This window comes from Schistocerca nitens, chromosome 5, assembly GCF_023898315.1.
Source record: "Schistocerca nitens isolate TAMUIC-IGC-003100 chromosome 5, iqSchNite1.1, whole genome shotgun sequence".
Lineage (NCBI taxonomy): Eukaryota > Metazoa > Arthropoda > Insecta > Orthoptera > Acrididae > Schistocerca > Schistocerca nitens.
In genome coordinates, this window is record NC_064618.1 from 871,416,276 (window position 1) to 871,430,627 (window position 14,352).

Consider the following 14,352-nt stretch of genomic DNA (forward strand, 5'->3'; position numbering starts at 1 on the left):
TAGCTGACAAGAGATGTAGACCAGCTATGCTGTGGAAAAATCTCCGTAGTCTCGGTTTAGGCAAAATAAAAGTTGCAGAAAATCCCATGGTCCCAGTTGAAGAACTAAACCTATTCTTCACATTACCTACAACCACAACTGAACCACAAAAAAACCAGAGAATCATTGATTACTTCATGGGAATGAACGTCTGTAGCAAAGAAAAATTCTATCTACAGCACGTCACTTGCAGTACTGCCAAGAAAGCCATAATGCGGATTAGATCAGCATCTACTGGACGTGATGGCATCACTGTCCAGATGGTAAAACTTATTATTGACCAACTACTTCCCAACTACTTCACTTTCAACGATTCATTAATCACAAGTGTTTTCCCTGAGGCCTGGAAACTGGGACAAATTAAGCCACTGCCTAAAAAGGACATCGCCACAGCACCCTCTGACTACCGCCCCATATGCCTTCTTCCTGCACTATCAAAGGCCTTAGAATATATAGTTCACGACCAGCTGACCAACTACCTAACTACTAACAACGTACGAGACGAATACCAATCAGGCTTCCGCAAACATCGAAGCACAACATCCGCACTGATAAAGGTGACAGATGACCTGAAACTTGCCATGGACAGACAAGAAGCGACTATCATTTGCTTCTTAGATTTCAGCAAAGCATTTGATACTGTCGACTTCGACATCTTACTAGCCAAACTTAGCGGTCTAAATTTCTCACCAAGTACAGTGCGATGGTTTCGCTCATACATGACGTCTCGTCAGCAACGCGTCCTGTCTGGGAATATAAAATCACAATGGTGGCAGGTAGTGTCAGGCGTTCCCCAAGGCTCAGTATTAGGTCCTATACTCTTCTCTCTGTATGTCAATGATGCGTCATCGGTTCTGACCTATTGCAAATATCATATGTATGCCGATGACCTTCAGTTGTATCTAAGTGCGAAACCAAGCAATCTGAAGAAAGCTGTTGAAAATTTCAACACTGACCTTGATGCACTGTCAAAATGGGCACATGACATAGGTCTAAAACTAAACCCATCTAAAACCCAAGCGGTACTTGTTGGTCACTCTAAGCTCATTAGCCCAAAACATCGGGAATCTGTACCATCTCTTATCCTAAATGGAACAAATATTAACTTCTCTCCGTCAGCAAAGAGTCTGGGAGTAATAATAGATGAAAATCTAAATTGGACAGAGCACGTAACTGCAGTGTGCAAAAAAGCATCAGCATCCCTTCATGTCCTACAAAAATATAAAAAACTCTTCCCTTCCGATCTGAAAAAGAAATTAGTACAAACGCTTATACTCCCAATCATTGACTACAGCGATATTATCCTACAAGGCCTCTCTCAGGAAAATTCGCGACGTCTAGAAGTGGTCATGAATGCCTGCGTCCGATATATCAGTGACGTTCGACTTTTAGATCTCATTTCACCAGCATATGCAAAATTGTCCTGGCTGCGTGCAGACAAACGCAGAGATTTCCATACACTCTGTCTCATCTACTGCCTTATAAATGTACACTGTCCCTCATATCTCTCTTCGTCCCTAACGCTCATGTCGGAACAACATGACAGAAACACACGTTCCCATTATAATAAAATCCTCTCTGTTCCACTGCATCGCTCAATCACCTTCTCCAAGTCCTTTACAGTAGCCGGAACCCGACTCTGGAATAACCACCTTCGTTATCTTAGAGAACTTAAAAACATGTCCGGCTTCAAAAAACAGTTAATGACGTATCTACTTAAGCAACAGTAATGCCTTCTTCTGTACATGAATGCACTTCACCTCATTACTTCCCTCTTTCCCCCTCCTTAAATCTCCCTTCCCCAAAACTCGCTATACTAGTAAACATCTACTTTACACATATTAATGTACATCTGCACAAACCTTCATTACTATTGCCAATTTTTCTCATGTTTATCATTATTATTTGATTTTGTTACTGTTATTATTATTGCTTTTATCATAATCTGTATGTATAGCACCTGTTGTAAAAATACTGCCAGTATTTACTTTATTAGGTCTTAGTCATGTTTATCATTATTATTTGATTTTTTTTTACTGTTATTATGATTGCTTTTATCATAATGTATTCCACCTGTTGTAAAAGTCTTGCCGCATTTACTTTATTAGGTCTTAGTCACTACTCTTTATTCATATTGTCACTAGAGTAATCTAATTTTCTCATTTAAACTACTGTCATGATGTAACTCTGATGTGTGAAATGCTGCATGTGTGGAACACTGGTCCGATGTAAGAGAGGGCCTGATGGCCCTAATCTGATCAGGTTAAATAAATAAATAAATAAAAATCATCGAGTAGAACAGAAGTGATATCTGGCGTTCCGCAAGGTAGTGTCATAGGCCCTCTGCTGTTCCTGGTTTACATAAATGATCTAGGTGACAATATGAGCAGCCCCCTTAGATTGTTTGGAGATGATGCTGTAATTTACCCTCTAGTAAAATCATCAGACTATCTACTCCAATTACAAAATGGTCTAGAGAGAATTTCTGTATGGTGCGAAAAGTGGCTATTGGCACTAAAGAAAGAAAAGTGTAAGGTCATCCACATGGGTACTAAAAGAAATCGGATAATTTTTGGGTGTACGATAAATCGCACAAATCTAAGGGCTGTCAAGTCGACTAAATATCTAGGAATTACAATTACGAGCAACTTAAATTGGAAAGACCTCTTGGTCATGCAAGTGATCGTCCTCCTGAAAGGTGATAACAGGAGCACCAAGGTCCTCATCCCGCACACCCTTCGCCGGTAGGACCCGCACTTCCTGCACCAAAGGCTCTCAGATGTGCTTCTCACAAAGCAACTGCCAATATTGTGGGGAAGGCGAAACAAAGACTGCGCTTTGTTGGAAGAACATTTAGAGGATGCCTACATTACACTTGTCCGTCCTCTGCTGGAATATTGCTGCGCTGTGTGGGATCCTTACCAGGTAGGATTGACGGAGGACATCGAAAAAGTGCAAAGAAGGGCAGCTCGTTTCGTGTTATCGCGCAATAGGGGTGAGAGCGTCGCTGATATGATACTCGAGGTGGGGTGGCAATCACTGAAACAAAGGCGGTTTTCTCTACGGCGAGATCTATTTACGAAATTACAATCACCAAGTTTCTCTTCCGAATGCGAAAACATTTTGTGGACGGCCACCTACGTAGGGAGAAATGATCATTATAATAAAATAAGAGAAATCTGAACTCGAACGGAAAGATTTAGGTGTTCCTTTTTTCCGAGCGCCATTCGAGTGTGGAATGGAAGTAGTATGAAAATGGTTCGATGAAACCTCTGCCAGGCACTTAAGTGCGAATTCAGACTAACCGTCTAGATGTAGACGTAGATGGAGATGTACTGAGCTAGCTCATTAGCGCTCATTGTCCTCGACTGAGGGCATCCAGCTATTCCATCATTATTACAGGGCATGCTACTTGAAAACCAACAATAAGCTGTTGCTGCGATAAAGTTGGCTTCTTTCAACAATGGGTATTGTCGTTGTCTTTCTACTACAGTTATTCAGTTCGAGGCTGTCAGCTTATTCTTATGACATCTGCATCCGCTCAGCCAAGCAACGCTGACTTCGTATCCCGCCTACCCGTCGGTCACGATCTGGACTTCTATGCCGACACTGGAGTGTGGTTTTCCGCCGCCGAGGAAGCCGTGGTGATCCTTCCACTGGACGCCGGCTCCTCAAACAGCACACTGTGTCAGACCCAGGACTGCAGGAGGACACCCAGTACATCAGCAGGTGTCGGGCACCAGACAGGAAGACATAGCCGGATCTATAGTCTTTGTGGACGCGATGGCACGACCTCTCGGTCATGCAAGTCATCGTCCTCCTGGAAGGTGATAAGAGGAGCACCAAGGTCCTTGTCCCACACACCCTTTGCCGGTACGCCCCGGACTTCCTGCACCAAAGGCACTAAGGTTTGATGCTCATAAAGCAAATGCCAAGACATCACACATATTCGTGAGGTATGGACAATGATATTTCCTCCATGGGAGTTGCGTGCTCCACAGGCCAAAACAAACAATCTGTCCCACTCAGATCCTATTTACCATGGCCTACTACCTCAGCCCCATGGTCCTGTATTCAACTCGATTTTGCCGGTTCTTCCAGGAGCCACTCGGCTCACCACAGTAGACGCAGCAACTGGATTTCCTACCCTGACAAAGATTTCTTTCACTTCCTCGGCCCAGGCTATACGAGAGAACTGGCAAAGATTTTTGACCTCGGTGGGCTTCCCAAGTGTATTGCCACAGACACTGGACCACAATTTATCTCTGCTGAATTTCAAACCTTTTGTCAAACCAATAACATCTCTTTAATCCACACTGGGCCACTCTATCGAATGGGTTGGAAGAAATATCCTTCCACATTTTTAAGGCCCAGTTGGATAATGTCTGTCATCACCAACCACTGAAAGACGCGGTTTCCCTTTTCTTGGCGTCATACTGAGATATGCCCCAAGACGGTTCCTCTCCAACAGAGAAGCTCCGTGGCCAACCATACTTCTCCAACCTTTCCATTCTTCATCCAGGAGCAGATGAGCCACCACATTCGGGATGCTGTCACAGCCACAGGTTCTCCACACAAGACCTAGGGAGGGCCCTTACCTTCTTGCAGGGTCGTACCGAGTGGTTACCTGTGACAGCCACCTGTGTTCTCGGCAGAGCCACCTCCAGGTGGCATATCTGGATGGCACTTGGGGCTGGAAGCATATTAAGCAGAAATGCCCCTACAGACCTCTCAGTCCACCACACGACTGCTGAACACAGTTCTCTGTTGCAGAATCTCAGACGGCTGGGAACTACCTTTGGGCACACCATAGCCTGTTCTCCCACCAGAAGACGTCACACACTCGACAATTGGCCTCACATGTTATGAGCCGGCGATCCTGCTGGACATGGATCCCAGCCCAGCTGCCTCTCACCCTAGAGACCGTGGACACCAAAGTCTGTTGCCATCTCTCCATCTTCATCCTCCTGGGGAGGAATCTTATGGTGTGACAGCTACTATGCACCGACGGCACCTCTGGGAACATCAGCCTGGCCAGCGGCCAGACGAATACACCCCAGGCATCCTGTGACAAAGGAGAGCGGCATCTACGGGCCGGCCAGCACACTTAGGTGGCAGCGCGTGACCTGGAGGAGCTGCCGCCGAGGAGACAAGCGCGGCCAATCATATAGCTGGCGACTATTTAGCCCCTAGCTGCAGCTCTCAGCGGCAGTCATATCGCAGTCTACAGTATGTGGAATCATCATTATTATCACGCTGCGACATCGTCGCTTCCACCTGCAGCACCTTGGACGAGATTTCACTTTGCCGCACTGGTCGACTCTTGGTATATTTCGTTACTGTGCCTATTTCTGTCAAGACGGTGTCTGACTTAGCGTGTGTGCCCGCCTGGCGGAATTAGACTTTTTTCTGTTGTTTACCCAGTCGGATGTTAACGTTTCACTGCCGACTCATGACATCTTCTTACTTTCTCTTTTCATACCACCTACCCGAGTGCTAATGTGGAATGAGACTTTATTTCATTTACTCAAGATATTAATTCATCTAGATCGATCAAGAAGCGATTGTTCGTTTTGCCTTGTCATTACCATGAACTTCTGCAAATGTTATTCTGTAATTTTTCTTGATTTACTTAATTAACTACGAACTCTGAAATAGTTCACAACGATATCATTTAAACTATACAGTGTATACTGGCGCATAGACGTCGTTCAGTCATCAGTGCTTGATTAATAAACGTAATGAAGTGCTTTAAATTTGGTTATATCCAGGCCCGGATATAACGTTAGGGACGAATGCTGCACTGTTTCCAAACAATCAACTGTGCTGTACACACCACATCACTGCCATGACTTTCTTCACCAGCGGTGGACGGTCACGTGATCGCCAGGTATCAGTTCCACCCCATCTACAGCGCTCAGAGCGACCTGTGTGCTTTCTCAAGGGTGTCGCAAATAATTTCTGTGTAGAGCTTATTTAAATGCGATTCGCTGCTGGACTTGTACTCGAATGATGCAAGTTCAGTAACGCTTTGGGAGATCGTTTCGTGGTTTTCAAGGCGTGGCTAATTTAATTGATGACGATACTACTCATGCAACTGAAATAAAGCAAAGATTTATTTTCAGGATTATTTTACAGAGGGCTGTGGGCGGCATCATTTTAGCGTGGATTCTGGACCGCCCTGCAACTCCCCATTTTTCACGTTAACAAAGCACAGCCAGAGATGAAAGAAGAGAAAAGTAATTTTTGAGAACTTTTCTCTTGGAGAAACAGCATTCTGACTAAAAGTGATTTAAAAATGAACACAAACACTCGCGACCGCAAAAACATCTATTTCGATGGTAACTGGTTTCGGTCTGTTTCTGACCATCCTCAGGCACCCGTACCACGATGGTAGGTGGTGGCGGTGAATGGAATGGGTGTTGTGACTCCAGCTGACGTTCGTGACGTCACGACGTCCGCTCAATTCACCGCCTATCATCCTGGTACGAGGGTCTGATGAGGACGGTCGAAAACTACCCAAAACCGGTTACCACTGAAATAAATGTTTTCGTGATCAAGACTGCGTCGGTTTTTGAAGAGAAATGTGAAGCTGAAAACTTTTTGGTAGTTAAGCGACGTCATATTTCATCCAAGTGATCAACGCGTCGACCCCTCTGCCGGGATCTTCTTGAGGATTTCGTGTGTTCACTACTGACTGAAAAATGTCAGAGATCACTGTTGCGTTCTCTTACAAAGGGGAGTTTTCCCGTGCTTGTGCTGGAGAAGTGGGATTATTGGGTAAAAATTCTTGAGGCTACCATCGGTGGGCAGTGGTGATTGGAGAGTAATTGAAGGATTCCATTGCTAATGCAGAAGAAGGGGAGTATTAGTTAAATCTCTTGTGGCTACCACTGATGGGCCACCGTCATTGACTGCAGTGGACAGCACAACATCATGAAGAAGATTACAGCAGAGGAGTCGAACGTCAATCGTTTAGAGAAAAAAAAAAAGACGCGGCCTAGGAAGTAAGAAGCTTTTAATTTCAGTTACAACGATCACGAAAGCAACGAAAGCTTATGGACTTACATTAGAGGTAAGTGATTTTGAATATTTTACGAGTATGTATCTGGCCTCTGAGTGACATAACTTCTGTTTCCCTTGAAGGCACAAATAGATTATATCACTTTGCGGTTGTGGATAAAACATTAAAAGCTGCCTGGAGTGTGATCTCAGTCAAGGGGAATCATGTGCAGTGACTGTCGAACTAGACATCTATTTATCTAAGACTTGTTTGCCTAGAAACAGCTATTCCTTAAACTGGTCGGAAACGAGGAAATTGCTCTACGCAGTAATAATGTATGCAAGCTATGTTAGTGCCCTGTGAGTGTATAATTTCAAAAGCACGACAAATATGCCCCGAGTAAAGAAACTGACTCACTTCAAATAAAAAAAAGTTTTATTTGTAAATGATAACACTGATTCATTTTTCCTCTTTGGGGATATATATAGTAATAATGATTGTAAATGGGTACTCTACATATTTAAATTAATTACAATTATGCTATATTACTTGTATTATATTCTGTCTCCAATAAAAGTATGAAAGCATAACAAGAATAGGCCTTAATTTTGAAATTCTTCCACTTAATAAAAAGTGTTTGGGATTTTGTTGTAAATTTTTTAAATAATATATAAGTTGAAAAGCAGATGATTTAAACCTCAAAATTAGTAGGCATATGACAAACTAATGACGTCTCTTTCTGTGATATTTCAAAACAGAACTAAATCAAATAAAGATACAGGTAAAATGGCCTGAATTAAAAAGTCAAGGTAACTTTTTCATTTATTTTGGTGAGTCATGAAAAAGAGCTAGTTCATTCCAGTGAGTGGGAAGTTCAGCCCTGACCTCTGAATAAATGGTTTTGTCTATCTATACCATATACATCATCCTACTGTGATACTTTTAATTGTATTCGCTATTTCTAGCTGAAAGTTATTGTGGAACGAATTTAGTCTTTCTTCCCTCTCATTTGTACTACCAAGCGTATATTCTCCTGTTACTATTTCTTCTACTCCTTCTTCTACTACGGTATTCCGGTGCCCCATGATTATTAGATTATCGTATTTTAGGTTCTGAATTACCCAATATTCTCATACTTGTACATTTTCTCTAACTATTCAACTTCTGCTTGTGATGTCTGCACGTATAACTGCTCTGTTGCTGCTGCCATTTACTTGCTTTTGATTCTGATGAGAACAATTACGCAGCGAACTGTTCACAGTGACTGACTCTCTGCTCTACTTACCTATTCATAACGAATCCTACTCCTGTTATACTGTTTTCTCATGCTGTTGACATTACCGTATATTCGTCAGACCAGGAATGCTTATCTCCCCATTTGATATCACTGACCCCCACTATTTCTAGACTGAGCCTTTGCATTTCCTTTTTTAGTTTTTTAGCTTTCCTACTACTTTCCACAAGCCGACTTGTAGAATGTTATCCTTCGGTTGGTTATCCAGTCTTTCTCACATCGTTCGCTACACGTTGGCAGTCCCTTCCCAGAGATGGGAGTGGGAGACTAATCTGGAATCCATTGCCAATGGAGAGATCATCACGACTCTTTTTCAGTTAGATGCGACATATCCTATGGACACACACTGCGTATCTTTAATGCTGTGGTTTCCATTGCCTTCTGCATCGTCATGTCATGGATTATTGCCGAGTATTCCACCTTTTGGGGGGCAGTTTGTCACCGCAAACATAAGAGTGGGCCCTGAACATCTATCCATTTTTCTGCCCTCTTTGACATGGCTGTTAGCAGAACAAGGGCAACTTCGTATGCCAGAAGTCTTTGGCTCCTGTTGCTCATCTCAAGGTAAATAATTAAATAGGTTTTTAAAAATGTGCACCTAAAAACTACAGGTTTCATAGTTTTCTTTGAAATTGCATCTAGTGAATATCGCAGTAATTTTCTTTTATAACACGCAAGTTTGGTGATCCCTTACCACCTGGGAATCAACTGAAATCATCCATAATATCCCATTTGTTTCTATTTACGTCTAATCTTGTCAACTGGAAATGACTTAGTGTACTATTTTCTATTAAATTATAGGGAGCAAATCTGACATGGGTAGTACCTTCCGTAATAATTCGATTTATAACAACTAGATGAAAAGCACTTTGTTGTGTACGATGAGTGCTTACCTGGCGGCACGAGAGATCAGATGAACAAGCTGAAGAATTTCCTATGAAAAATGTATGTTGTTACAGGACTATTAACAGTTTGCGATTCTACAGGCCAGCAATACACGCTGTGTTAAGAGTCCAGGCAGAGCCACAGAGCAGCTATTGATATCAGAGACAACAATGTACTCTTTATACATGTTTTCATAAGGAAGAGAAATAACTTCAGAAATTCTCCGAGCAAAAGTAAAGTTTTCTTCTTATTGTTCTGAATCACATTCTGAAGCAGGTCATGAGGAGGTGTAGTTTGAGATCTTTTGTCATTGAAAGTTACAGGTTTATGTTTACTGCTCACTGGTGTGGGATCTATACTAGATAGGGTTGATAGAAGAGATAGAGATGATCCAACGGAGAGCAGGATCATTTAGTAGTCGCGAAAGCGTTACGGAGATGATAGATAAACTCCAGTAGGAGACTCTGCAAGAGAAACGTTCAGTACCTCGGTACGGGCTTTTGTTGAAGTTTTGAGAACATATCTTCACTAGTAGTCAATCAGTATATTGCTCCTTCCTACGTATATCTCGCGAAGAGACCAAGAGGATAAAATCAGAGAGATTAGAGCCCACACAGAGGCATACCGACAATCTTTCTCTTCACGAACAATGCGAGACTGGAATAGAAGGGAGAAACGATAAAGGTACTCAAGGTACCCTCCGCCACTGACCGTCAGGTGGCTCTGGAATATGGATGTAGATGCAGACATTTATTATTATTCGAATTGGGTTTCTGTATGTTAACAACTAGTCTTATTTGCAATGTCTAGATCTTGTTGGTCAGACAGCTTCTGACATTCTACCAGTATCACCGGAGTCCCTGAATGAGCGCATTATTTCGCTCCCCCGATGCAGGCCCTGTTCTTCATCTGGGTTCAGATCCGTCCATGAAACCTTGATATCCTTCCATCGTGCTACTGAAACTATCCATGTCATTTCCTTTATCTTCATTAGAAGAAGCAAGGCAGCCAGTGGAAGAGGCCTTACCCACACCATTTGATACAACTGAAATTCCACCCACCTCTCCTTCTGAAATTAGGAACATAATAAACTCTCTCAAGAATAAAAGCTCACATGGAATTGATGGCATTTCCAGCAGGATAATAAAAGCTTGTTCTCAAGAAATCAGTGGGATTCTTAGCTACATATGTAATAGCTCTCTGAAGCAGGGTATTTTCCCAGATAGACTGAAGTATGCCAATGTTAAACCACTGCATAAAAAAGGGGATACGTCTGAGGTCAACAACTACCGCCCAATCTCTATTCTGACTGCCTTATCCAAAATTCTTGAAAAAGTAATGTACTGTAGAGTAGCTTCACACTTTTCTGAAAATAAAGTTTTAACAAAATTTCAGTTTGGTTTCTAGAAGGGTTTTTCAACGGAAAATGCTATATATACTTTCACTAATGAGATATTAAATGCTCTGAGTAACCGGAAGTCACCCGTTGGGATTTTTTGTGATTTATCAAAGGCTTCTGATTGTGTAAATCATGGAATACTTCTAGATAAGCTTAAGTACTCCGGTATCAATGGGACAGTGCTCCAATGGTTTAAATCATACCTAACTGGAAGAGTGCAGAAAGTTGAAATAAACATTTCACATAATATGCAAAAAACTGGTTATTTCTCAAACTGAGGAACAATCAAGAATGGGGTGTTGCAAGGTTCGGGCTTGGGTCCTGTGCTGTTCTTAATATATACACTCCTGGAAATGGAAAAAAGAACACATTGACACCGGTGTGTCAGACCCACCATACTTGCTCCGGACACTGCGAGAGGGCTGTACAAGCAATGATCACACGCACGGCACAGCGGACACACCAGGAACCGCGGTGTTGGCCGTCGAATGGCGCTAGCTGCGCAGCATTTGTGCACCGCCGCCGTCAGTGTCAGCCAGTTTGCCGTGGCATACGGAGCTCCATCGCAGTCTTTAACACTGGTAGCATGCCGCGACAGCGTGGACGTGACCGTATGTGCAGTTGACGGACTTTGAGCGAGGGCGTATAGTGGGCATGCGGGAGGCTGGGTGGACGTACCGCCGAATTGCTCAACACGTGGGGCGTGAGGTCTCCACAGTACATCGATGTTGTCGCCAGTGGTCGGCGGAAGGTGCACGTGCCCGTCGACCTGGGACCGGACCGCAGCGACGCACGGATGCACGCCAAGACCGTAGGATCCTACGCAGTGCCGTAGGGGACCGCACCGCCACTTCCCAGCAAATTAGGGACACTGTTGCTCCTGGGGTATCGGCGAGGACCATTCGCAACCGTCTCCATGAAGCTGGGCTACGGTCCCGCACACCGTTAGGCCGTCTTCCGCTCACGCCCCAACATCGTGCAGCCCGCCTCCAGTGGTGTCGCGACAGGCGTGAATGGAGGGACGAATGGAGACGTGTCGTCTTCAGCGATGAGAGTCGCTTCTGCCTTGGTGCCAATGATGGTCGTATGCGTGTTTGGCGCCGTGCAGGTGAGCGCCACAATCAGGACTGCATACGACCGAGGCACACAGGGCCAACACCCGGCATCATGGTGTGGGGAGCGATCTCCTACACTGGCCGTACACCACTGGTGATCGTCGAGGGGACACTGAATAGTGCACGGTACATCCAAACCGTCATCGAACCCATCGTTCTACCATTCCTAGACCGGCAAGGGAACTTGCTGTTCCAACAGGACAATGCACGTCCGCATGTATCCCGTGCCACCCAACGTGCTCTAGACGGTGTAAGTCAACTACCCTGGCCAGCAAGATCTCCGGTTCTGTCCCCGATTGAGCATGTTTGGGACTGGATGAAGCGTCGTCTCACGCGGTCTGCACGTCCAGCACGAACGCTGGTCCAACTGAGGCGCCAGGTGGAAATGGCATGGCAAGCCGTTCCACAGGACTACATCCAGCATCTCTACGATCGTCTCCATGGGAGAAAAGCAGCCTGCATTGCTGCGAAAGGTGGATATACACTGTACTAGTGCCGACATTGTGCATGCTCTGTTGCCTGTGTCTATGTGCCTGTGGTTCTGTCAGTGTGATCATGTGATGTATCTGACCCCAGGAATGTGTCAATAAAGTTTCCCCTTCCTGGGACAATGAATTCACGGTGTTCTTATTTCAATTTCCAGGAGTTTATTAATGACTTGCCATTCTGTATTCACGAAGATGCAAAGCTGGTACTTTTTACCGATGATACAAGTGTAGCTATCACACCCAACAGACAAGAATTAACTGGTGAAATTGTAAACGATGTTTTTCAGAAAATCATTAAGTGGTTCTCTGCAAATGGGCTCTCATTAAACTTTGACAAAACACAGTATATACAGTTCCCCACAGTAAATGGAATGACCCCATTAATAAATATAGACTTTGATCAGAAATTTGTAGCTAAGGTAGAATATTCAAAATTTCTAGGTGTGTGCGTTGATGAGGGGTTGAACTGGAAAAACACACTGAGGATCTGCTGAAACGTTTGAGTTCAGCTACTTATGATATTAGGGTCATAGCAAATTTTGGCGATATAAATCTCAGTAAATTAGCTTACCACGCCTATTTTCATTCTCTGCTTTCGCATGGCATCATATTCTGGGTAACTCATCATTGAGTAAAAGTGTGTTCATTGCACAAAAGCGTGTAATCAGAATAATTGCTGGAGCTCATCCAAGATCATCCTGCAGACACTTATTTAAAGAGCTAGAGATCTTCACTGTAGCCTAACAATATATTTATTCACTTATGAAATTTGTTATTAACAATCCGAACGAATTCAAAAGTAATAGCAGTGTACGTGGCTACAATACTAGGAGAAAGGATGATCTTCACTACTTTGGCTCAGAAGGGGGTAAATTATGCTGCCACAAAAGTCTTTGGTCACTTACTTAATAGCATCAAAAGTCTGACAGATAGCCATATAGTATTTAAAAGGAAATTAAAAGAATTTCTCCATGGCAACTCCTACTCATTAGATGAATTTTTGGATATAGTAAGTGGGTAATTTCCCCAATCCCCACAAAAATTAAAAGTATTGAGGCTCATGTAATATTTTGTGTAATGTAATACCTTGTATGGACACCTTTTATTAACCTGACACGTTCCACATCATTACGAAGTGTCGTATTCATGATCTATGGAACAAGTACTAATGTAATCTATAGCAATGTGTTTTTCTTGTTGATTTATCTTCAACTCTTGCAACTAGCTTAGCTTAAATGAGTTCTGTTTTAGAAATTGCCATGGCTCAGATTATATTCTGTCGCGTAAAATATGGATGACTGATGCGAGAAATGAGCTCCAGGACTCGCTTGGATTCTCCTAAGCAATTTTTGACGACCTTCGTTGGAAGTCACAGAGGAGGGGAACAGCGTATGTCGCCTACACAGTGGAGGAGAGGAGAAGGGTAAGAGGTGTTCTTGTGTGTTGTGGAGGTTCCCTCACCAGCAGCAGGCTCTCCCAGGCCATCCAGCGCACGGGCAGCCGCGCCTGGGTGTCGCTGACGTAGTAGTCGCGGTCGTAGCGCGAGCAGTAGGTCGCGTGGTCCGACACCTTCACGCTGAACTGCGGGCCCACCACGCAGTTCCTGCAACACCACAACACTGAATTACACACTGTGCTCTCTGAATCACACACACAACGCGTCCAATACCTGCATCCGTTCTCCTCAGTCCCCACTTCCGTTTTCCGTTACTATGCCACGTAGGCAGCAACAAATACACTACTGTCTGTAGAAAGTGAAACACCAAGACCGAGACATGCGATCACAATGAATTTTTTTCCATCGGTTAGGAGCATGACGCTACACAAAATTATTAGCATTAGAGGCCTGTACATGCACTGTGACTGTGGAATATCAGTACGGAGTAACGCCAACACGTGCTATAATCAGAGCTGGTAGACGCCGTGGTACGGAATCGAAGAACGCCTGGGTATTGCTGGGCAATATTCAGCCACTCGGTTTGTAGGCGCGCCAGCAATGCATCAGCTGTGGCTACACGAGGACCTGAACGAGCAGGCTGCCTACCTACCACATCCAAGACACTTTCGATGAGTGACGTGTCAGTGGAACAGGCCAGTCAGGGAAGCACTGGTACCCGTTGTTCTTCGAA

At 43.9% G+C, this 14,352-nt stretch overlaps 1 protein-coding gene across 1 annotated transcript in view; it reads right to left on the reverse strand.

The window, feature by feature from the left end:
• LOC126260784 (ALK tyrosine kinase receptor-like) overlaps window positions 1-14,352 on the reverse strand; it is a 514,129-nt gene that overhangs the window by 73,957 nt on the left and 425,820 nt on the right. Inside the window, exon 13 of the mRNA XM_049958121.1 lies at window positions 13,685-13,826. Within this exon, the coding sequence (XP_049814078.1) occupies window positions 13,685-13,826 (142 nt within the window). The remainder of the gene's footprint in view (window positions 1-13,684; window positions 13,827-14,352) is intronic.